The sequence below is a fragment of the Saimiri boliviensis genome, chromosome X (genome assembly GCF_048565385.1).
Source record: "Saimiri boliviensis isolate mSaiBol1 chromosome X, mSaiBol1.pri, whole genome shotgun sequence".
Lineage (NCBI taxonomy): Eukaryota > Metazoa > Chordata > Mammalia > Primates > Cebidae > Saimiri > Saimiri boliviensis.
The window spans coordinates 78,791,638-78,817,303 of NC_133470.1; the positions used below are offsets into that span (position 1 = coordinate 78,791,638).

Here is a 25,666-nt window from a genome sequence, read left to right on the forward strand (position 1 = left end):
AGAAAAAAACAAACTTGAAAATTGGTTTAGGAATAGTTCACAATCTAATTAGGGAGAGAAAAAAATACAAGATGAGACACCTCCAGACCAATTATATAAATAAGTAAAATAAATAATGCAAAAAATTTAAATATCAGTGCTAAGGATATAAGAAGATGTAAATGCATGACTTAACTATATATATTTATGTGTGTAGTACAAGCAGATTGCTTTGTCTGGCATAAAGGAATTATATTGGAAAATACTGAGATGGTATTTGAGAATGCAGGGGTTATAAATTTAGATTTAATATAATAGGTAACAGCAATAGTTTTTAAATTAATCTACAAAATTTTGGTAAAAGCAATAGTTGATTAAACAAAATAAGGTCCATCTATCCAAAGGAATACTAATCTGTTATCAGTAGTGATAAATATTTATTAACTTAGAAAGATGATCATGATATAGCATTTAGTCATGCAAGCATGTTGCAAAATATTATGTATATAAACTTGTTTTTTTAAATAAAGGGTATAAATATACATTAAAATATCTGGAAGTATAGTCAACAAGGTATTAACTATGTTTACTTTATAAGCAGTGTACTCCATCGTTATTTTTTGTTTATCTGGGTTTAGTTTTTTTCAGCAGATATTTTTGATTGAAAAAAAGGCTCAGGCCGGGCGTGGTGGTTCACGCCTGTAATCCTAGCACTTTGGGAGGCCGAGGTGGGTGGATCACCTGAGGTCAGGAGTTCAAGACCAGCCTGACCATCATGGTAAAACCCCATTTTCAAAAAAAAAAAAAAAAAAAAAAAAAAAAAGAAAAAAGAAAAAGAAAGAAAGAAAGAAAAAAAAAAGAAAAAAGGCTTATATAAATTTAAAGACACTACAAGTTTTCAAGGACTGTAGTGTTATGAAAATAGAACATGAGATAGATGGCTTTAGCACCTATGCATAAGGATATAAAACCAGCAAGACCTGTTTGATCAGACAATGGAAAGGGGACATTTTAAGAGACGCTTTGGAGAAAATCAGTTTTACTAGGTTTCTAATTTAATGTGTGATTAAAATAAGGAGACTGAAAACAACACTGAAGTTGTGAGAAACACAGGAAATTATAGGTGCCACTAATAGGTATGGGAAAATTAAGAAAGAAAGCTTATTGTGGCGAGAGGTGGAGGAGTTAACTTTTGCTGGGAGAGTATAAGAAGTAACTGAATATATGAGATGAAAAGTGGAGAAAAAAAAAGATTAGAAGTCAGGGCTGAAGATACAGACTTGGTTGTAAAGAGTGTTAATATAGAAGTAGAAATTAGGAAAATGGGTACATACAGTGAGCCTAAAAAAGCTAAATAAGGACTTAAAGAAATCCATTAAATTGTTTTTATTTACTATATCCCTGTGGCTTTTTTCTTTAAAAAACCTTTATTGAAATATAATTACAGGCCATAAATTTCGCTCATTATATATGTATAATTCAATAATTTTAGTAAATTTATAGAGTTGTGCAACCATCACCATAATTGTTAGAATTTTCCTGTCTCCCCAAAAAGTTATCCTGGGCCTGTTAGCAGTCAATCCATGTTTCCACGTCAAGGCTTAAGCACACTCGTCTGTTTTCTGTCTATATAAATTTGCCTTTTCTGTACATTTTGTCTAAATAAAATCATACAGTATATTCCCCATTGTGCCTAATTTCTTTCACTTATGTTTTTGAGGTCCAGCCATTTTATAGCATAGATCAATAGTTTTTCTTTTTAGTTGATGAATACTATTTCATTGTATGACTATATCACATTTTATTCATGATTTTACCAGGCGATGGACATCTGGATTGTTTCCAGTTATTTTTGCTATTATGTGTAATGCTACTATACATGTTTACATACATGTATTTGTGTAGACATATGTTTTTGTTTCTCATGGATATATCTCGAGGAGTAGAATTGCTGTGTTGTACAGTATATTTGTGATTAATTTGTTAAGAAACTACAATATTTTCCAATGTGGCTGTACTATATGACAATACCACCAGCAGATGCACCATGGTCTACTTTCTGTGCATTCCCATCAACACTTGGTATAGTTTGCCTTTTTTATTATGGCCATCCTAGTGTATGTGTAGTAGTTTCTTGTGGAAGTTCTGCTTTGCGTTTTGCTAATGACAAATGATCTTGAACACATTTTAATATCCCTTTTAACCATTTGTGTATTTTCTTTGAAAAAAATGTTCATTCAGATTATTTGCCTATTTTTAATGTTTTGATCTTAATAATTATTGACTTGTAAGACATTTTCAAATATTCTGGATATGATCAGATGTATGATTTGCAATATTTTCCCATAGGGTGTGGCTTATGTTCTTTTAATGATGACTTTTGAGGAACACAAGTGGATGAAGTCCAATTTATATATTTTTCTTCTATGGAACATGCTTTCAACATTTTACCAAGGAACTCTTTGCCCAAACTCAACTCATGAAAATGTTCTCCTATATTCTCTTCTGAAATTTTATAATTTTAACTCTTACCTTTAGGTCTTACATTTAGGTCTGTGACTTATTTTGAGTTTTTTTTTTTTTTTTTTTTTTTTTTTTTTTTTGCATATGGTGTTAAGTATCTAATTTCTTTCTTTTTAAAAAAGACGGATATACAATTGTCCATTTGTTGAAAAGACTATCCTTTTCACCACTGAATTGTCTTTGTACTTTTGTAGAAAATCAATTGATCATAAATGTATGGATTAATTTTTAAACTACCAATCCTGCTCCACTTATTTATATGCCAATGCCACATTATCTTAACTGTGGCTTTATAGTAAGTTTTGAAATCAGAAAGTATGTGTCATCCAATTTTACTCTACTTTTTCAAGATTGTTTCAGCTATTCTGGATCCTTTAGATTTTTATATGAATTTTTCAATTGATGTGTCAGTTTTAGGATCAACTTGTCAATTTCTTTGAAGAAGCCAGCTGGTATTTTTATAGGGGTTGCATTTAACCTATCAATCAAATTGAGGAGAATTGCCATGTTGACAGTGTTGACCCTTCCAACCCAAGAGTATGAAATGTCTCTACATTTGGTTAGATATTCTTTAATTTTTTTCAGTAATGTTTTGTGGTTTTCAGTGTATGAGTCCTGGCAGAATCTCTGAGCTAAATGAGCTGGGGATGGGAAATATGGGAGCAGCTTTAGTCCACAGTTACCTACTATGCTCATCCCAAAGTCAGAAATTTTTCAAGCATAAATGCTTCTCAGATGGAGGTATGTTTTTGGGTAACTTCCAGACTACCAAAATGGTTGCTTCTGTTAATTTTTTCCAGGCATATACAGGTTGAATGTTTCTTTTCCAAAATACTTGTGACCAGACGTGTTTCAGATTTGGGATTTTTTGGATTTTGAAGTATTTGCATTATACTTACCAGTTCCATAGCCCTAATGAAAAATTCAAAATCCAAAATGTCCCAATGAATATTTCCTGTGAATGTCATGTTGCCACTCAGAACCTTTTGGGTTTTGAAGCATTTTGGATTTCTGATGTTTAGATTAGGTATACTTAACCTCTAGTACATTTGGGGGGAAAGGATTTCCAGATCTTCTTAGCCAGTCATAACTGGATGCCATCTGTGTATGAGAATTTTTTATGAGAATTTATATTCCAAGTAATTCTAGCTCCAAATGCTCGGTAACATAATATGTATTGAGATGCCAATTCAGTCAAAAAACATGTAAACTACCACTTTTCTTATAAAAACAAAACATTTAGGTTACTGAATAGTTTCCTTTTTTTGCATTGAATAGACTCTATGTTTAGCATTGTGATGAAACAGTTACTGAGACTGGCTATGTAATTTAAACAAACAAACAGATTTATTCCAGCACTTCTTAAATGTTTAATACCACAGGAAATAATGGATAAATAACTCATCATTGCTACCCTAAGGATACTGTAGACTGGGTAGTAGTTATGCTCTGCCATTGAACCATTATGGCACTGTCATATTTTTAATTATGTAGTTACCTGTGATTTATTTAATATGAACAGCCATAAAATCTATGAGGTTAGGAACCATGATTGTATTGCTTACTTTCATGTTGTAAGCATTTCCTAGCACAGTGTTTGGAACATAATAGACACTCCATAAATATTGTTTGAATAAATGAGTGAACAACATGTAATGGAAATATAGGGCAGAAGGAAATTATTTCCTACTAAGAGAATCAGAGAAGTCAGGGATTAAAGAAAAGGTTTCCAACCAAAGGAAACAACATGATTGTTCATAGTCAAAGAGTTAGAAAAGACCCAGAAATATTTGAGGAACAGTAGGGTATTTCCTATAGCTGTAGCATAGGAGTCATAGTGATGATTCAAGGAAGAAAAGAGAATAAGAGGAAGAAAATTAAGGGGAGATGGGTTGGAGAAACAAATGGAAGCCAGGGTCTTATTGCCAAACTAGTGACATTTTAAAAAGTCAGGGTTTTATTTTAAGGTAGGTAACTAGAGTTGGCAGTATGGAAGATGGACTGCACACAGAAAAGAATAAATAATATGTATGTAAGCTGGGCAAACCCAGTGTACAATATTTGCATAGCTATCTGTATTATTTATAGGATCCTCCTAAAAGCTTACCTGTGAGTGTGTGTGTGTGTGTTTGTGTGTGTGTGTGTGTGTGTGTGTGTGTGTGTGTGTGTAATATCGCTGAGATATATATATATTCTTTAATTTCAAAATTTGCTTTGGAATTTTTGTTAAATAGACTTATATGGTCCTCACTTTATATCCTTTTGACAGCATGATAATTCTTAATATTAACAATTCTAACAGTATGAAATTACATCAATTCTTAATATTAACAATTCTAACAATATGAAATTACATCAGTATAACACATTTGTCTTTTTGAAGTGTGCTTATATCAGTACCATATTTGATTTTCACAAAAACCCACAAGCTAGAGACAGGGTTTTTCATTTTACCAATGTGAAGACTATCCTAATAAAGGCTAAAAGATCAGTCTATGATTTCACAACCATTAAAACTTGAGATGCAACATTAAAACCCTTTTTGAAGTTCAAAGCCCTTCTAAAGGTAGCATGCATCCATGCATTTTAGTACTAATTTTATTGTTTTTGCTTTTTGTAACTAACGTTTCTTATAAAAGTTTTATAACCAAGTTTTAACTTTGCAGTAACAAGGTTAACATTCACTTGTTTCAAATTGCTCTTTTGAGATATTTACACAGTGTAAAATGTTGAACAAAGAATTACCTACATAATAGATTATGAATATAATCTTTGTTAAAATTAAAATGTTTATTATTATCCAGTGCAATAAAGCACATGTATTTTAGACCTTTTAAAAAAAAAAAAACAGAGTATTTTTTTTAAAGGAAAAAACAAGTGAGTGCAGAGAAAAATAACATTGGGTTGTCAGCACAAGGGATCATCTTGTATGTTTAGAAGGAGAGAGATTAAGATAAGCAGAGGTAGACATGCAAAGTGCAGACAAAAAATTTCAATATTACAGAGTATCTTTTGAGAGAGATATTACATGCTTGTTTATAATATTTTCATTTGGAATATATTTTGATGCAATAAACCACTTTGAAAATATTCTCCAGTTAATATAACACAATGGAAAACTTCTGCCGTGGTATTTTTACAATTAGTAGAAATTATACTAAACAATATTGAGATCTCTTTAAAAGTTGATTGCTTGTATTTTTAAAATTCATTGAATCATGTGAAATCACTACAAAGGGGTCAGAAATACAAGGCAAAATTAAGAAAAATTTAAATCTCCAGTAAAATAAAACACCTGCAAAATTAACCCAAGAGAAGGTTGGTGAGTAGATGATTCAATTTGGAAATGCTCAGTTTTGGTTGAGTCTAAAGGAGACACAAATAGACTGTGATTATAAATTGAAAAAGTAAAATCTAATCATTTAACAGGAGAGTGAATTATCAGAAAGAAAATTGCTCCATTAGGGAAAATGAAAGAGCTAGTTGCAGGTTTCCAGCCCTGTCAAGAAAGAGTGCCGTGATTAGTAGACTGGAATATTCTGGTCTCCTTCTCAATGATGGAGATGGGTAAATACATCAAATGAAACCTTGAGGCAGTGATCATTAAGAAAATCTACTGACTCCCTTTTTAATGATTCCAGGCTCACCAAGGAAAACTCTGATTGTGATTTTTATGTATGATATAGATACAAAATATGTATATCCTCTAACAGAGACAGAATATGTTGGTTATCCAACTAACATTCCGGTGTTTATACTATTTTCAGTATAAGCTATTACCTGGGCATTTTAATTTATACTTAAATATCTTGTGACTTTAGATAGAGAGAATAATTCTCATTACTCCTGGTGCTACTGGCTGGTCTAGAACTCCTGAATAGCAGTGTCTAATTGGAAGGAAACAAATATTATGTCTATATAGAAGGGCATGTAGGTGACAACATTCATCTGTTAGCAATTGATAAAAGAACTAGGTGATGATAGAGAATAAGCATATTTTTCCTGTTCTCTGTACCATTTTTACGTGACATTTTTCCTATTTCAATGGTCTCCAGACTTTAGTTTCTACCATAATCACATGAAGACGTTTTTTTTTTTTTTTTTTTTTTTTTTTTGAGACTGAATCTTGCTCTTTCTGCCTAGGCTGAAGTGCAATGGCATAATGTCAGCTCACTGCAACCTCTGCCTCCCGGGATCAAGAGATTCTCCTACCTCAGTCTCCAGAGTAGCTAGGATTACAGGCACATGGCACCACACCGGGCTAATTTTTGTAGTTTTAGTAGAGATGGGGTTTCACCATGTTGGCCAGGCTGGTCTCAAACTCCTGACCTCAGGTGATCTGCCTGCCTTGGACTCCCAAAGTCTTGAAATTACAGGCATGAGCCACCATGCCCGGTCCCTAAAGACATTTTTTAAAATTCCTAGGTCTTACTCCCAGAGATTCTGATATACTTGGTCTGGGATGAAACACGGGAATCTGGATTTTTAAAAATCACTCTGTATAATTCTCATCTTGCAAGTTAATAAACTATGAGCAGCACTCTTCTGCAGAGGAGAACTTTCTTAAAGGGATGGATCTTAAAGGGATGGATCTTAAAGGGATGGTTCAGTGGTGGGCAAAATTTCATGGGTTACTGTTAGCTTTCTGTTAACTGACTGAATTGATAACATTCTAACCAGTTCCAAGCCGTTGGTTGGTCAGAACTGTGTATTCAAATCACAACAAGCATTGAGGAAGCAGCAGGTAGCTTGATAAGAATAACTGATTTGGGTTGGGGCTAGGGCAAGACGAAATGGCTGCCAGCTTCACGATGCCATGTGTTTGGAGGTGAAGAACAGACAATAAAATACTCTGAAGGGGCTCTCCCAGTACTGTAGCAGAATCAAATAGGTGTCGATGCCAAGGAGTAGCCTGGAAGACAGTATCCCATTAGAATCGCCATCATCTTCTCATAGCCACATCAAAACAATTTAAGTAAAAGCCACGTGCCTCTTATGGAAGAATCAGTGTCCTTTCCAGCGTCCTTTCACTCGGACCCAGATTACTGCCTCTAAAACTTCTCTGATACAAAATCTTGGCACTTCTTCAGGAAATGAACAAATATTTAATTGAATATTTACAGTTAGAATAGGATTAGGGACATAGGGGAAGGGGAAACAAAGAGCTGGAAATTGTTTAAGAGTAGTACAGGCTAGGGTTACAACCACGAAGTGTCCAAAACTAGGGTTTGGATTCATCAGACTTCGAAGTCTGTATATCCCTTCATTTGATTTTTCTAAGTTTAATGTGTATAAGAATCACTCAGAGATCATGTTCAAAATACAAATTCATGACCAGTCCCCAAAATTATGATTGAGAAGATATTCTGTAAAATCAAAACTCTGTACTTTCAATAAATATAGGCAGGTTATATATACATATAGTCAATTAATACTTTGACATATTAAAAATAAAAATATGCTTTCAATAAAAGTAAGGTAGGTGGTTCATGGATATTACATGAGCAACAATTTTTCAGGGCAAAGTTTCTCAAACCTTATAGCCTCAGGATTTCTTTACACTATTACAAATTACCAAGAACCTTAAAAAGCGTTTATTTATGTGGTAAATAATATCTGATATATAGTAACGTTTGATATTTGTGGTGTTAAAAGTAAAACTGAGAAATGTTTACAATGTTTAACTCATTTGAAAATACCAAGAATATACCCATTACCTGTTAGCCAGGTAACACTTTATAAAATATAACTATATTTTCCAAATTAAAAACATTAATGAAAACAAGACACACTATTGCATATTTTTAAAATCTCTTTAATGCCTCACTCAGTAATTCTCTTATCAGTTTCCACTTTCAGTGTGTTACAATATGATGTTTTAGTTGAAGTATAGGAAGAAAATCAGACCTTATACAAATACATAGTTACAAAAAGGAGAACTTTGGAGACTCCCTGAAAGGATCTTGAAGATCCCCATGGTCATGGGACCATATTTTGAGTACCTGTTTCATCAGGATACTCTTATTACTATCAGAAAGTTCTATATTCATCAGGCTTTGTTGGCAATCAAAGTTTAGGGACAGTAAGGAGAATTAAAAATGAATTTATTTCTTAACTACTTAAGGTGGGGAAAATTATTTCATAAAAATATTACCCCAGTCGCTCTTTTATTAATTTATTTTATTAGGTTTAAAGTAGTATTGAAATATAAAATAGAAGTGTAGGTGATGGGGAAGAATTTTGTTTAAAGAAATCAGGTTTCAGAACAATGATTAGATTGAGGGTAAAGTGGTTTCAATAGGCAGTGAGGAAAGAATACATTAGGTAAACAATTACAGCTAGAAAATGTGGGAGAGCAGGGAGCAATCTATAGTTATAGTGAATAGTTGTTTACATTTGAATAAATAACAATAATGGTAAGGAAGTGCTAATCATAACTTTCTAAAAAGGGTGATTAGTTTGGCTGATAAAACAAAATTTTGTTCTGGTCATATACCTCTTCAAATTTTGTTACATTGTTTTTGTTACTCTAAGTTTTAGTTCTATAACCTAAAACTTACTGACATGTTAGCGCAAGAACTTTGACAAACATTATCTCCTTTCTCAGTTATCTATGGTAAAAGTGGAAGAACCTGAACAGGAGCCAGGAAAGAAGCAACTGGAGAAGGTGAGCGGAAAACCTAAAGTGTGTGTTATCCTGGAAGCCATTTGAGGTAAGTGTTTCAAGGAGGAGGGAGTGATCTACTCTGTCAAATTATGCTGATCCGTGAAGATAAAATGAAGAATAATAATTGATCATGAGATTTAGTGACATGGAGGTCATTCATAATCTAGACAGGAAAAGTTCACATGGGTGGCTGAAATGAAAGTTCCATTGCTATGAGTTTGAGAGAGACTGAGAGGAAAGGAGTTGAAAACTTTGTATAAATAGCTATTTCCAGGAGTTTTGCTAAAAAGATAAGCAGAGAAATGGAGCAATAGATTTTAAGGGATATGAGGTTAATAGAGGTTGTTTCTTTTGGTTTGTAAATGAGGTAAATAATAGTATGTATATTTATTTATTGTTTGGAGAGCTTCAGTGGTGAATTCTCAAGGCATGAATCCTTTCCTTATAGAATCCATGATCTAATGCGGAGAAATGGAATCAAACAAATGATTATACAAATAATTAGAGTGTAATTATCACACCTAACATTTTCAAAGACATCAAAAAAGGCTTCCCTATGTAAATTCTACTAAGATTTTACTTAGGGAGGGAATAGTATTTGCAAAGGTCTTGGGTAGAGGGAATATGTCATATCAGGGATACTGACAGAAAGAAGCTGCTGAGCTTGAAGTAGACAGAGGGGAGAACGAATGTGGCAGAAGATAAAAGTGGAAGAGTAAATCAGTGACTAAATTATTTAGGTCAAAGTTCATAGATTTAGTTAAGGTCTTTAGTTATTATGCCATGTACCTTAGGGATTCTTGATTTCATGAGCTGGGCATGAAAAAAGTAGCCAAAACTGAAAGGAAAAAATGGGACAGATAGAAAGCAGAAAGGAAGGGTGAATTGCATTACCACTATTCATACTGCTGCAGATATGACATTAGTCCAAGTCTATTTGTAGCTTCATCATTAATTATTTTTTCAGTATAATAAATTTATTCAGTATTCATAGCATTGAGATATTTCTGTCTAACTGATCAAATCATATAGTAAGCAGGCCCAAATTTTTTGTTAATATGGCCAATAACAACAGATTGTCATTCCCTACTTAATATCCTCCAGCAACTTTCTTTTAATCTCTTAAAAATAATATATTTTCCAACTTTTTCTTACAAAATTCACAAACACTTGGAAAACCTGAAGACTAACACCTAAATACCCACAATCTAGAGTCAAGAACTTTTATCATTTTGTTCTATTTGCTTTCTCTGTTTTGCTGCATCATTTGAAAGTAGGTTACAGACCTCATGATGCTTCATATGAACATACTGCAGCATATATTGCCTAAAAATAAGGGCATTCTGTGTAATCTCAATATTACCATATTTAAACTGCTTATTTTCCTAGCATCCAATGCCTAATCAGTATGAGGTATCTTAGATCCCTTCTCTCATTTTTTAGCAGTTTTATTGGAGTTTTTATACCATGAGAATTGTTTAAGTGTACAGTTTGATGATTTACTGCAAATTTACAAAAGTTATATAGCCATCATCTTAATCTAATTTGAGAACATTTTATTAGTCTAGAAAGAAATATCTTATACATGCTTTTCAATTCAACTGGGATTAAATCAAGGTTATGTCTCTTTAATTTTTTTTCCTAAAATATTTTTTCTTTTTTTCCATGTAATCAATTTTTAGAAGAAATCAGCTGTTTGTTTTATGTAATCTTCCACATTTCATATTTATCTGGTTGTTTCCTCATTATGTCATTTAACTTTTTTCTCTATCCATCCACCAATTGTCACCCCCCAATATGGTCTATTAACTTCCTTGTTAGACTCCATTTGGAATAAAACCCAAATTTGCTAATTATTTCCCTCCCCTAAAATGTAAGCCCCATAAAGCCTTCTCTAATACTAGTGTCTGGTTCACAGTAGGATCTCAATAAAAACTTGTTGAGTGAATGAATGAATCACCTACATTCAGATTATATATTTTTGCCATCCAGTTTCAACCTCAGCTTAAGACATTTTTTCTATTTTAAATTGTATTATGCTTGAAATAAAGTTACAGAACAATGATTTATTTTCTAAGCCAATAATTCAGACTGATGAAAATCAAGTGTGCTTTCATTTTAGTGTATCATAAACACTTTAAGAGTTTCTCTAAATATATATATATATATATATATATATATATATATATATAAAATTGTGTTTGAGGTTTTGGAGTACATGTGAAGAACATGTAAGATTGTTGCATAGGTACATACATGGCAACGTGGTTTGCTGCCTTCTTCCCCATCGCCTATATCTGGCAGAGTTTCTCTAGTTTTTAATAAATCAAATTTATTTCCATGATGAGGCATGATGAGGAATTTAATGCTGAAACATTTTGAAACTGGCTACACCAAATAAATTGCAAGATTTTGATAGTGCTGCTTATCAGAAAACTTAGGAGAGTTATATAAGTAATCTCTATGTTTATATTCAGGGCTGTTGAGGCATTTAAGACTAGAATTAGCTTCCCCCTAACACAGAGGAAAATGTTATCTATTGAGTTTAGAGAAACACAAGCAAATGCACTGGGATCTTCAGATTCCAGATTCAGGTAATTATATGAGCAGATTAATTCAGTATCAGTTAAAGAATGAAAAAGATTCAGAGATACCTGGGTGAAAATAACCAACTTCCCAGTATGGAATCCTCCTATATTTCTAATGACTACAAGACAACTGCTGTGGGCAATGATATTGTAAATAAGTAAAAATAACAGATAAGCTTGGAATATGTGGCATGGTGTTAAGTGTCAAGTTAGCCAATTCTGTTGCTTCAGAATGTCTGCTAAAGCCATGGATACAGTGTGGTAGTCTTGGCAACGCAAGAGCCTTTACCTTTTAGATCTTTAGAGATCTGCAATCCAGTGAGGGAAAAGGAAATTACAAATGATCGTCTACACATATAAATCACAGAAATATATACTATCACTCAAAGGAACACAAATACTATTAGATAATCTGGAGGATAAAAGGAAGAAACTTAAGTAGAATTTATAACTTATACAGGCTAATATGAGTACATTTCATTTCCTTGTGACTGATTATAGCTAACACTGTTCCTTAAGCATTCCCATATTTGCAGATGTGAAGAGAGAAGGGAAAACTTTAATCAATCAATTTTAACAGCTCTAATAATCAGGTTCAGTAAGGAAAGAAGTTGAAGATAACTTAAATGGTGTTATTGAGTTTTCTGTATATTTCCATTTTCCCAGGTTACCTTCATTATTGTAATAATTAGTTGTATACAGCCACATGGCAGTGCAAAAAAAACAAAAAACAAAAAACAAAAACAAAAACAAAACAAAACAAAACAAAACAAAAAAACACTGATTAGTTTTAGCTAGGCTCCCATCTCCACCCTAACCCACAACAGGGTTATGCTTTATATATCTGAAAATTTTAGATTGATTTGACAAATTAGAATAATATTTTCTTTAATTTGTCCCAGTTTATAGAAACTGATCTTATCAACCCTTTAAAATTCTGTTAACATTAGACTTCCTTCTGCCCTTTCAAAGAAGCATTTGGCCTGTCACCTTCTGAATATGAAGTGTAGTCATACAGTTAAAAATAAACATTGCATTTTCATCATAGTCCTCAGCTAGAATTCACAACCACTTTTTCTACTATAACATTATTTAATAGTACAGACTATAGATCAGGCTTCTAAGGGTCCAATCTTGACTTTAGCATTTACTAGTTATAAAACCTTGAACAGATTACCTAACCTTTCTGCGATTCAGTTTCCTTATCTGTCAAACAGGGAAGATAGTTGTACTTACTTCATGGAGTTCTTGATAATTAAATGATGTAATTCATACAAATCACTTGGAACAGTACCTATTCATGTTAAGTACTGCATATTTATATTAATTATTATATACTGATGATAATAGTCATTGGAATATCAACTCTTTATATTTATATAAACCTTTACAATTTGCAAATGGTTCCCAAAGAGTATTTCATTTGAACTTGGGGATAGGAGATGGTGTTAAAAGAGACTGATCATATATCAGCTCTGCTTACAGATATAAGAACTGAGACAGTCAGGTAATATGGTTTTTCTGAGAGCACTCAGCAAGTAAATGGGAGAGCTGGGCCTTCAACTTTAATGATCATTCGTTGCATCCGTGAAATTAATATAGCCTGCCTAGTGAATTTTCCTAAGATGCTTTACCTGCTTTCATCCAGCCAAATCTTCCTTAGTGATCTTCCTGGAATTGAGAACTGCTTTTTCTCCCTCTAAGGATGAATACTGAGTGATCCCTCCACATGGTTTTCAAATCATGCCAGTTATGTAAATATAGTTTTTTTTTGATTCTGGTATGATAATGACAAAATAAATTTGCACAGTTTTTGATGCTTCTGACCATTCCATGGTATTATTTTCAGTAGCCAGCTATAATTTAGTTATGTTAACAAATATGCTCTGGCCTTTGGATTTTAAGGACATGTGCATATATAGTCATTTCTAATGTGAGAAAATCTAAAACTCATACAAGTATATCCATCTTCAATAAATAACTCTAGTACTTTTGGCCGTTTCTCAGCCAGTATATTTGCATTAAATTCTCTGTTCTGTTTTCAGAAATACATCAAAAATTTATGTGGGGGTGGCAGTTTGCAGAAGGCACTGATACATGTAAAACCAAGTAATGCTATTTAAAGCCATGCACAAATAGATATGTTTTGAATTATGTTCACTGGGAAAAATAGTAAAGAACTCCCTTGGTATTTTGCTTCCTATGCTTAAGGCTCTATCTTTGATAAGTTGTTACAAGAGATGACAAGTGTATCTTGGCACAACTAGATGGTAGGGAAATGTTGACATATTTTAGACTGCAAATCAGTTTGTATGCACAGTGCATTGCCTCAAGGGGCATATTATGGTCCTCTACTATAAAGCATATTGCTTTAAAACTAAAATGTAAATGAAATTATAAGAAATAAATAGAAAGTCCAGTTTGATCTCACTCTGAAAGTTTGAAATAATTTTTCAGTTGCATACTGGTCAAATGCGAATAAAATTGATTTTAGGTGTTCAGTGCTGAACAACACTGGCTTAATAACATTTGTAGTTTGAGGAACCTTGTCAAGGATTTCTACAGAACTTAAAAGACATTAAGCAGGAACTAGAACAATGTGCATAGAACATGGGACAAACTTTATTTGTTCAGGGTGTATTTTTATATGAGTAGTCATATCACACAGATGGAAAGAAGCCAGTATTCAGTTAGATTTGGTTCATGTAAGGTGACCTGTGGAATAGACGGGCTGGAATTTTTAAGGCTCTAGGTCATTTTGATTATTTTATGTAAAGTCATGTCCCACACATCTGAATACAGTGCTCTAGAGCAAAATCTATTGTCAAGAAACAATCAAGAAAGTCGTGAGTGACTATCCAAAACATATCAAATGCATTGTCAAAACAAGTACCTTCTTGGAAAATGCTTACTTGAATTTGGTATTTATGTATATAATGGTTTTCTACAGAGGATTTTCTAAAGCATTGACACTGGAACTATAGACACCGTTGTTTTTTAGTTCATGGCTGCTTGGCTAGGGTAAAGTTCTAAAGGGATAAATCTTGTGAATTTAGTTCCTCTGAGGGCCTTTACACTGTTTTTTAGACTATACTCTTAGCCTTTTGAAGAATTTCAGAAGTATATTAAGGACAGATCTATTCCTATTACTTGAGAAATAAATGTACTTTGTCAGTGATGACTCAGTCATATCACCTAGATGTCACATTATAGCCAACACAGTGTTCTATGTATCATCTCTAAATAATTCCTGTCTGGTGCAACGTACTTAGTTTAAACTTAATTTGTGAATGAATGAATTAAAAGCATTTTATATATTTTGTAACTCTGTCTGCCGAGAAGGCCTAGAAGTAATAGTATCCCAAAAGCAATGAGCACACCCAGTGCCAAGGTCTTGTTTTCTAATAAATAGCTTTCTACAGTAAAAGGAACCTGAGCTCTGGAGAAATGGCTGATTCTAGGGCTAATGCAGGGGTATACAAAATGATACTGCAGCATCTTGTAAGAGCCAGAAAGTAAGGGAGTACTTAAGAAACAAAATGAGGGAGTTAATATCAGAGGGACACAGGAGCTAACTAAAAGAGCTTTCAGGGGCCAAAGCTGAAAGCGACAAAATAAAATTTCAAGCAGCAAAATAAAAGTGTATTATAATATTACCCAAAGTATAAAATTAATACTCATGAATCCATACTGGTATAAATAAGTGGCTTAATAAATAGGGATAAATGGAAAAATCTCCCATGCAGATGAATTCCAGAAAATTTAGTAGGCATACCCCATCAAGAAGTTGGAATATAACTTCCTATTTAAGTGTGGGATGCACATAGTGACTTTTTTTTTCCCCAAAGAGTACAGTATGGAAATGGCAGGAGAATAATCTTAGAGTGGAGAAAACTGATAAATACTACTTCAGTCAGGTGATCAAAGTTAGCAACCTTAATGATAAGTTAGTAGTACATACCCTTAATATGATGTGATGACAATGATACTTTGCCTTTGTGTTATTTCGCCCAAAACCTTACAATCTAAGTATAGCTATGATGAAAACATTAAACAAACCCAAATTGAAAAGCACTCTAGACCAAACACTGTGGCTCACAACTGTAATCCCAGCACTTTGGAAGGCCAAGGCAGGTGGGTCACTTGAGTCCAGGAGTTCACGATCAGCCTGGGTGACATGGTGAAACCCTGTCTCTATAAAAAATTATAAAAATTAGCCAGATGTGGTTGCACGTGCCTTTAGTCTCAGCTACTCAGGAGGCTGAGGCAAGAGAATCACTTGAGTTAGCAGGCAGAGGTTGCAAGGAGCCGAAATGGTGCCACTGCACACCAGGCTGGGCAACAGAGTGAGATCCTGTCTAAAAAATAAAATAAACACTCTAAAAACTAAATATCTGATGATTACTCCTCAGGACAGTGATGGTCATCAGAAACAAATTCTGATGATCTGCCACAGTTCAGAGGAGTCTAGAAGACATGATGCCTAATTGTGATGTGGTATCATAGATGGATTCTTGGGACAGTAAAAGGACTTAGCTAAAAACTGAGGAACTTTGAATAAATAATGGACTTTAATTAATAATAATGTATCAGTATTGGTTCACTAGTTGTGGCAAATGTTCCATATCAATGTAAGATATTAACAGTAAGAGAAACTAGATGCAGGGAATACAGGAATCCTCTGTACAATATTTGTAAATTTTCTGTGACTCTAAAACTATTTTAAATAAAAAGTTTGTTTAAAAAATACATATCACTTGATTGGCATAAAAGCTAAACAATAGTGATGATTTGTTTTTCTGAATTTAAAATTCAAAGTGTTGTACCATAGTAAGGCCAATGAGAGGGTGAAGTGCTCATTTCTTTAAAACAAACATTTAACAAGCATTTATCCTTGGAGCTTCTACCCTCTCACATCATTCTTTTCTATCTTAGCACTTGCATCTACAATATTTTGTTGCTTCTATAAGCTTTCACATATTATCCTTAAGATGGCAGAGACTGACCGTTTGTCACTTGACAGTTCTGTGGAGGGAAGAAAGAGGAAGAGATATTTTAAATTCTCACATTTTCCTTAGAATGACAAATCCTTCATGACAGAACTATGCTGGAAGGAATATACATGAGAAGAATTGTTTCCACACTGCAGTTTACTACCGTGTTGATTCCAGTCAGGGTAAGAGTGATAATTTCTGCTTCAGAACAGTCATGTTAACAACTAGAAAAGGATGTGTTCGTGCTTGGCTTTTATTTAGGAAAAATGATATTGTATTACACACCCTTGTTAAAGCTATGTATTTCCTGGCAATTATGATATATGATTAAATTTTTTAATAAACCCTCTTTATTTCTTATTTGGTTTGTGACTCAGATTGCACTGTTGTTATTTTCTATATTATCATCCAATGTAAAATGGCCAAACATTGTTATAATTAAAGATATTGTTACATGTAAAGATACTTGCCATTTTATGATTTAACAGGCCCATTCCTATCTTAAATCCTTTAAGAAGCTTTCTAAGATACATTTGTTTCAGCAGCATAGTTCATGAGCTAATGTGAACAAATAACATTAAGGTTTTGTTAAATAGGAGCCTCATCCAAATGCCCAGATATTTGCAGAAGAGTTGAATGCTTCAGATTAAGGCTTAGAGGAATTGCCAACTACTTTCAAAAAGATATTTCAACTCAAATTTATGTATCTATGAAAATTTATCTACAATTATACATCTCACTGAAAATTTATTGGAATCATTTCTAATTTTTAAATGACTTAGAGATGGTCTTTAAAATAACTAGTTTTAGTGATATTTGCAGTAGAATCTACATTGGAAAACGTTAAGATATATTTTTATTGAGCTTACATTTATGTTAATATTTACCTGAGTATGTTTAATATCAGATGGTATAATCACTTTCAAAAAGGAGAAATTGAGATGATTACTAGTATATAGAGGTAATATGACTATTTTACACTGTATTCAGCTTTTCCTTTGTTCCTCGAGGCCTTACTATCTCATTTGGTATTCCTTCTGCTTGGGAAATTCAATATTTTATTACTCCCATCCTGTTTAACTTTTTCTGGCTAGCTCTTGTTTATGCCACAGGTTTCAGATGATATATCAGTAGCTCAGACTTGACCTTCCCTTCTGAATTAGGTATCTGTTTCTTTTGTAACATCCTGTACTTTTCCTTTATTTCTCCAATCATTATTATGATTATGTAATCATCATTTGTTTTATATTTGTGTAATAACTATTCCCTTTACCAAACCATAATATCCACTGCATAGTATCTGGTACATAATAGATTTTCAAAAAAGAATTATAAGAATCAATGAACAAATACTATTATAATATCCAGATTACTAGCATGATTTTCACAATTTATATCTAACCTTTAGAGGATTTTAGTACCTTTCATGCAAATAAGTAGATGTCCGTAAAATCAAGTTACTCCTTGTTCTGTAATAGAAACGGAGAAAGATATCCACAATGCTTTCAAAACAGAGTATTTGAGCAAGAGATTTTGTTGGTGTTACTTTTTCTCTTTTCTCAGTCTGATTTATCTTCTAGGAAAGGATCACACAGATTATTCAGTTCAAATGAACTCCAGCAACACTTACATGGTGTCAACACAATCTCACATTCCCTGCTGTTAATCCAAATTTTGATTATTGGTCTCAAAACTCCTATACTGTCTTAATCTTAGCAGACAATATTGGCACTTACCACTGAGTGAAAATGAAGGCTATTATGTGAAAAATTCTCCATCTTTCTTTTACCTCCTGCCATCCTCCAAAAAATCCTGCATCCATGCATCGATATCCATTCTTTATTCTTATCCTCTGCTCTTGGGAGAAGAGAGATTCTTTCTACCTCTGAGTTTAATGTTACTCCTTTCTGTTTTCTCTGTGATCTTGCCATATTAGTTATTCCCTCTCTTACCAATTTTTTTTTTTTTTTGAGACAGAGTCTCACTCTATTGCCCAGGCTGGAGTTCAGTGGCCTGACCTCCTGCCTCATCTTCCCGAGTTGCTGGGACTACAGGCATGTACCACCATGCCTGGCTAATTGTATTTTCAGTAGAGATGGGGTTTCACCATGTTAGCCATGATGGTCTGGATCTCCTGACCACGTGATCCACCCACCTCGGCCTCCCAAAGTGCTGGGATTATATAAAACAATTTTAACTCCGCATCTATTATGGTTGCCTTCCTGTCTCTTTACTTTCCATGTTTACTGTATCTATATACTCTAGGTCTCTATTTTCTCACCTTCAATTCAGTCTTTTAACCCACTGTCACCTGACTTCTGCACTCACCACTTAGTTCAGATGACATTAGCAAAGGTTACTAATGACTTCTTAATAGCTATGTATAATGAACATTTTCAAATCTTATTTTAATTTGACTGATCTGCTGGATTTAATATTGTTGTCTATAACATCTTTTCTATTTTTATGAATTTTTCAAAGGTAAGGATAATACCTGCTTTATGTAGAAATTTTAAACATTAGAGTCATAAGAATTTTTATTCTTTCCGTGAAACTTTATTCTCCCTGTGTTTCTGTGACTCTTTTCTGATACTGGTACAGCTCTTACTACTCTGGCTAATTTCTTAATGTGTACTTTATAGGTTTTTCATTCACTGCCAACCCCTTGCATGTTGGTGTTGAGTTGAATCCAGTGCTCAGACTTTTTTTCATTTGAAATTTCCCTGCAAAGTAATTTAGTTTTCTCTCATGACTCTAGCTATCATTCAGTGACTGCCAATTCAGTATCTCTAACTCAGATCATGTTCCAAAGCACCAATATCCATACATCCTCTTTCTTACTTGCATAATTATCCAGAAATCTCATAGGCACTACAAACTTTATCATTCCAAACTGGAAACTGAACCTTTTCTCAAAGTCTGTGCCATTTTCTCTATTACCTAGTCATTGTTGTTGCCTTTAGTCTAATGTGTCAAGCTGGAGCCTTATGCTAGATTTGTGTATCTTTTTCACCATTCCAATTTGTCACTAATTTAAATAGAATCTTCTCAACGTGTCTCATATAGTTTCAGTCTTTTCATTCACAGTGTTACTGTTTGAGTTCAGACTCTTTTGTTGCTTGTTTACATGAATACTTGAGTGGTCTCATCGCCTTCTGTCTTAACCTGACTTTAATCCATCTTTCACTCTGTAAATAATTGTCCTTAAACACTCAAATATGACCATATCATTTTTCTACTTAAAATAGTGTTCCCCCATTAGCTTTACTGTAAATCCCACAGGAGAGATTGCAATCTCCTTACCATACCACCCAAAGCCTTTGTGAACTGTCCTTTGCCTATCTTTCTAGCTAATGTCAGAGCTAGGTCTCAAGGAACTGAAATTAGAATGGATCATTCTATTGTGAGTGTCAAGTAACAGAAAGATGCTTCAAGTTGAATATGAACTAAAGTATTTAAGAGTTTCGGTTGGTCAAATCAGAGACATGATGATATTTGAGAAGTGATTAGGGTAAGAGTAAGAATGAAAATTACAGAAACACCAAGGATTTGCACATAACTAAAGAGGAAGGAGAGTAAGATCAAGAACACAGGAAGTAAGATGTTGGAAACTGTTACCAAGAGTCACTGAAATGTCTATAGCATTGACCTTATGATGGGTAGGTATGTTAGGTTGACTTAAAGGATCAGGGTTAAGATGGAGACTGATAGAAAAATCTATGCTATGTCTGATTGTTTTTCCCTTCTATATGAAAGTCTTTATTGCCCTATCAACTATAGGACAAAAATCCAAGATTTTCAAATGTCCAAAAAGGGCTTCCATATTTAGTCTTCTTTTTATCTCTACAAACTTACCTCCTTCCCCCTGCCCTCTTGATCTTTAGGTTTCATCAACAATAAATACCTGGTGTTCTTTTCTCATGTTTCCTCTACCAAAATCGTCCTTAATATCCTCATATTCTGGGTAAATGCCTTTTCATTACTTAAAATCCTATAGGCACCACCACCTCCAGGATCCTCTTCTCTCCCAGAGTTATCCATCTATCCATCCATGTATTTATTTGTTTGTTTATTATTGAGAAAATATTTACTGAGTGATTGATATGGGTCAGATTCTATGTCATGTAATGGGAACACCATGGTGAATGAGATAGGCCATGCATGACCTTTACTCTTTGTGGTCTTAAGTGGATACACATGTATAATGAAATAATCACAAATGAAATAATTACCAATTTCATAAATGCTATGAGTAAAAGAAACAGTAAACTATCACACAGAAAAATGAGGATGAAGAGTAGGCAGAGAGGCAAAGTACTTTAGTAGAAGTTTGAACCATACAAAGTTGTTGATATTTAAACTGTTTGTGTCCCACAAAATAGTTTTACATCGCTTAACCTAATAGTTGACTTTCTGAATAATTGACATTTAAACTGAAACCTGAAGGATGAGATGGAATTGGTCATACTGGCTAAGCCTATAATTCACCATGTTCTAGTAACCAAATGAAAAAAAATTGAGAAAAGGAGTGAGTGAAACAAGACAAGATATGAGAGAAAAGTAAGTAGGGCAGATAATATAGGACCTTATAGGAGATTGGATTTGATTTTCATTAAAATGTAAAGCCACTGGAGTTTGTTAAGATCCCTCTGTTTACAGTGGGGACTACAATAAAAGGGAGTAAGGGTGGGAAAAGGCTACCTATTAAGAGGTTGATGTAAGGAGACAATTTGGTATTGCCTTATATTTTCAGAGTTTGGAATCAGACTCCCTTTGTTTAAATCCTGGTTATGCAATTTTTAGCCCTGGTACTTCGTGTTCAAATTTTGAGTTTTACTTGAATTCTCTAATCCTCAGTTTATCCATCTGTGAAATAGGGATAATGATAGGATCAACTTCATAGGTTTGGCCTTGAGATTGAATGAGATAATGCACTGCAAACACTAAGCAGTCCTTGACAGAGAATAAACACTTAATAGGGAGTAGAGATTAACAGTCCAAGTAAGAGATGATAGTGGCCTGAACTACGTTGATGGCAGTCTATATGGAGACAAATGAATGGATATGATTCCTATTGGGGAGGTTTAAATATCAGGATTTAGTAATGTATTGGATTTGACAGTTGAGGGAGAAGGAGTTTTCAGGTATGACTCCTGGGCTTCTGTCAAAAGTAGAGTGGGTTGTGTTGCACTTCCCTGAGTTGGTGAAGGTCTGTCTAGTAAAGATTTTAGCTATATAAATTTATCTCTATATACTATATGAAGCAGGAATGAAAGAAAGGAAAAAAGGTAAGCATCATAGAATGTAAAAGGAAATGGCTATTAAATATTTTAAGTATCTGCCAGAATCTTACATGAGGTATATAAAACACTTTTAGTTTATATTATGCTTATACCACAGTGTCTTTAATATGTAACATTTTAAAATGTGCATATTGTTTGTACCCATGATATAAGATTTTGGAAATTTCTACTCTACAATGTGATAGGCAGTGAATAATTAAGCTTATGTGTTTATTTTGTCTTTACATTAAAGGTGATTTGTAATCATTCCATCTGCTTCTCTTACAGAATGGACATTGCTTGCTATTTCAGTAGATAAAGAATTTAAGGAGAGTATCTACCTTTGTTCTCCTTGGCAACTGAGAGTCTGCCCTGGGAAACGTCGGGCACCATGGGCAAGCGGGATAATCGGGTAGCCTATATGAATCCTATAGCAATGGCCAGATGGAGAGGCCCAACTCAATCTGCTGGCCCAACAATCCAGGATTATCTGAATCGACCAAGGCCAACCTGGGAAGAAGTAAAGAAACAATTAGAAAATAAAAAAAGAGGCTCAAAAGCATTAGCTGAATTTGAAGAAAAAATGAATGAAAATTGGAAGAAAGAACTTGAAAAAAGCAGGCAGAAATTACTAAGTGGAAATGAGAGCTCCTCTAAAAAAAAAGAAAGAAAGAGAAAGAAAAAGAAGAAATCTTGTCGGTCTTCATCTCCTTCATCAAGCTCTGATTCTTCAAGCAGTTCTTCAGATTCTGAGGATGAGGAAAAGAAACAAGGAAAAAAGAGAAAGAAAAAGAAGAACCGTTCGTACAAATCATCACAAAGCTCTACATATGAATCAGAATCAGAGAGCAAGGAATCTGTAAAAAAGAAAAAGAAGTCAAAGGATGAAACAGAGAAAGAAAAGGATGTGAGAAGCCTCAGCAAAAAAAGAAAGAAAAGCTATCCTGATGATGATTTATCATCTGAGTCCTCATCTGAATCAGATTATGAAGAGGATGTGCAAGCCAAAAAGAAGAGAAGGTGTGAAGAGCGAGAACAAGCAAAGGAAAAGGTCAAGAAGAAGAAGAAGAAACAGCACAAGAAACATAGTAAGAAGAAGAAAAAGAAGTCTGGTCCAAGTCACAAGTCAAGATAACATAAAAAAAAAAAAATCAAGAATGAGTTTACCGAGTTTCCCTGTGTTAGTAGAATTATTTCTGGACTTTGAGTTGCCAGTCAAATCCCACTGTGTGCCAGAAAGGGGCATAATGGCTGCTGGCAACTTAAATATACGTTTTTGTTTGTTTGCTTGTCCTTCCTTCCAGTGGTTAGTTCCTCTGGGAGCTAAAATTCTGTTGTCATACCAGTGAATGAAATGTTTGAAATTAAAGTAAAACGTGTTAGATAACGAATAACTTTGACAAAAAATAAGTGTATCTAGGGTTTAAATGTATCTTATTTAAATACATCTTTGAAATATAATCAGAAATTTCCAGATAATGGTAGTTGGTGTTTTTGATGCAAGGACTTAACATTGATGTCTCAATTCCTTGCTTTTGTACATAAGTTTAGTTCATTTTACTTTTCTCTTTAATGAATCTCTGTTTACATGGTGAAGAGCATGTGAGGTGGGAAGGGCGAGTGTTTGCTAATCACTGTGGCTAGCTGAATAGTGTGCCTTTGACTCTTACACATCCTATTTTTGCCAGAGCAGCGGCCATCTGTTTCTTACTTAATGAAATTCTGGGATGTTGTATGCTGCTTCAAGTGAACAAGAAGGACTGAAGTTTACAGCATAAGTAAGCCCCCATATCTGTGAAATTTACCTCTTCTTCAGCACTGTTCACTATACAATATTGAATAATATTTAGTATTACAATATTACATGATTTGAAGCAACTTTATACCCATTTTGTATGGGAATCATTTTAAACAGACCCTGATGGTTTTTGATTAGGAAATATTCTGAAATTGTTTTTGCATGTTTTATACTATTAAGTTTTAGTTATCTGGCCATATTCTATATAATTGGTGATCCTTTTATAAGATATGATTCATGCTTAGGTTATAAGTTTCAAGTTTGTAGTTTCTTAATCTTGCTATATTAATTTCATTACTGTGTTTAATTGCACCCTTGCCAAAATATTTAGCATGTGAAAAGTTTTTTTAAAAACATATGTGATGCCTTCATATTGAAGCTGGTTACTGTACACAAGTTAAGTGCCAGACCTCTAGTATGCTATGTGTTACATAAAACTACTGCCAAAATCTTAGTAAGATTGCTGTTGAAAATATTTTTGTCTTAAGCGTTAATATTGAAATATTATAGGAGTTAAATTTAACTGATAGTGACATCATTGATCTTCCTGTGTCCATATTTTACTACAATTTGGTGCCTTGTATCTGTTGCTGATTCACTTTTACCACTAATGTAAAAATAGTGAAAAAATATTTTTATGTTACATTTTTATATATCAGAGTAACATAAATTATAAATTTATGTCTCAAAAACCACCTGTGATGGAGGATGTGCTAATTGTAATGTCATAGGTACAAAGTATTTTGGCATGATGAAAGGCTAAATAGCTGTTGTTTTTAAATAGCAGATTTTATCTCAGCTACCTTCAATCACAAGTAAAATTGTAAAGATAAAAAACATCTGCTAGATAAATAACATGTTGGCTTGCCAAATTTTTTGCATCGGAAATACTGGAATCTCTCATTAAGGTTCTTGGAACATCATAGTGATGCCATGTTAGATCACCTTGGAGCTTCATAACTTTAGCTTTTTCCTAAAAATATATGTTTATGCTGATAAAAACTATTACATTTATGGGATATTTTGTATCCATATAGAGTTTTTTGAAATGTTCATTAAAATGCTTTCATAAGCTTATATTGTTTGTAGAATATGGCAAAAGTATTTACAGGTTATCATATATCTATCTGTTCCCATTCACTTCCAAACCTCTTGTAGTTAGGCAATGTCATTTGACTACTTCAAGCAGAGGGATTGTAAACAGAAGTGATTTTGCATTTCCATGTTGGAGCTATAAAAATTTCTCCATGACCCTCCAGTTTCTTTTGCCTGTGATGGTGACGTGAAAGCAAGTTGTTCCAAATGGGATACTTACAAGATGGATGTAACCTGGGGTCCATAAGTGATGATTTGTAAGGACCTGACTGGAGTGCTGATGGACTTGCAGTAAACTTTTTTAAAGTAAGAAATAAACTGTTATATGTTAAGCCACTGAGATTTGGGGTCTTTTTATTACTGCATAATCGTCTAACCTAATCTGACCAATAACACAAAACTCTAGTATATCTATTTCATCATTTACATAAAATAACTCACCTTCTTGTATCACATTCTTCTATAGTCTACCCATTGACTGAGAAGTGATAATTGTGCCATAGTAAAAGGAAATACTCATTTATTTGCATCAGTTTTTATGTAATGATTGAGAGAGTGGTCTACCATATTTCATGCTTATCAGAAATGCTGCCTAGGAAATAAAACTACATTATTCTGTTGATTGTGGAAAAAAGTTCCAGTAAAGTGTTTGAGAAAGAAATTTTTAAAGTACTCATGAGGACTTGATGAAGAAGAGGAATTCCATTTTTAATATTAATTATAAAAGTTATGGTAGAAAA

At 33.5% G+C, this 25,666-nt stretch overlaps 1 protein-coding gene across 2 annotated transcripts in view; it reads left to right on the top strand.

Annotated features, from left to right (window-relative positions):
- Window positions 1-25,258, top strand: part of FAM133A (family with sequence similarity 133 member A) — a 39,514-nt gene extending 14,256 nt beyond the window's left edge. Inside the window, exons 3-4 of one of the 2 annotated variants that reach the window (XM_074391803.1) lie at window positions 9,110-9,215; window positions 22,322-25,258. In XM_074391803.1, the coding sequence (XP_074247904.1) occupies window positions 22,425-23,168 (744 nt within the window). In that variant the 5' untranslated portion in view covers window positions 9,110-9,215; window positions 22,322-22,424 and the 3' untranslated portion in view covers window positions 23,169-25,258. The remainder of the gene's footprint in view (window positions 1-9,109; window positions 9,216-22,321) is intronic. The other variant, XM_074391804.1, reaches the window with a different exon arrangement.
- Window positions 25,259-25,666: the final 408 nt, after the last annotated feature.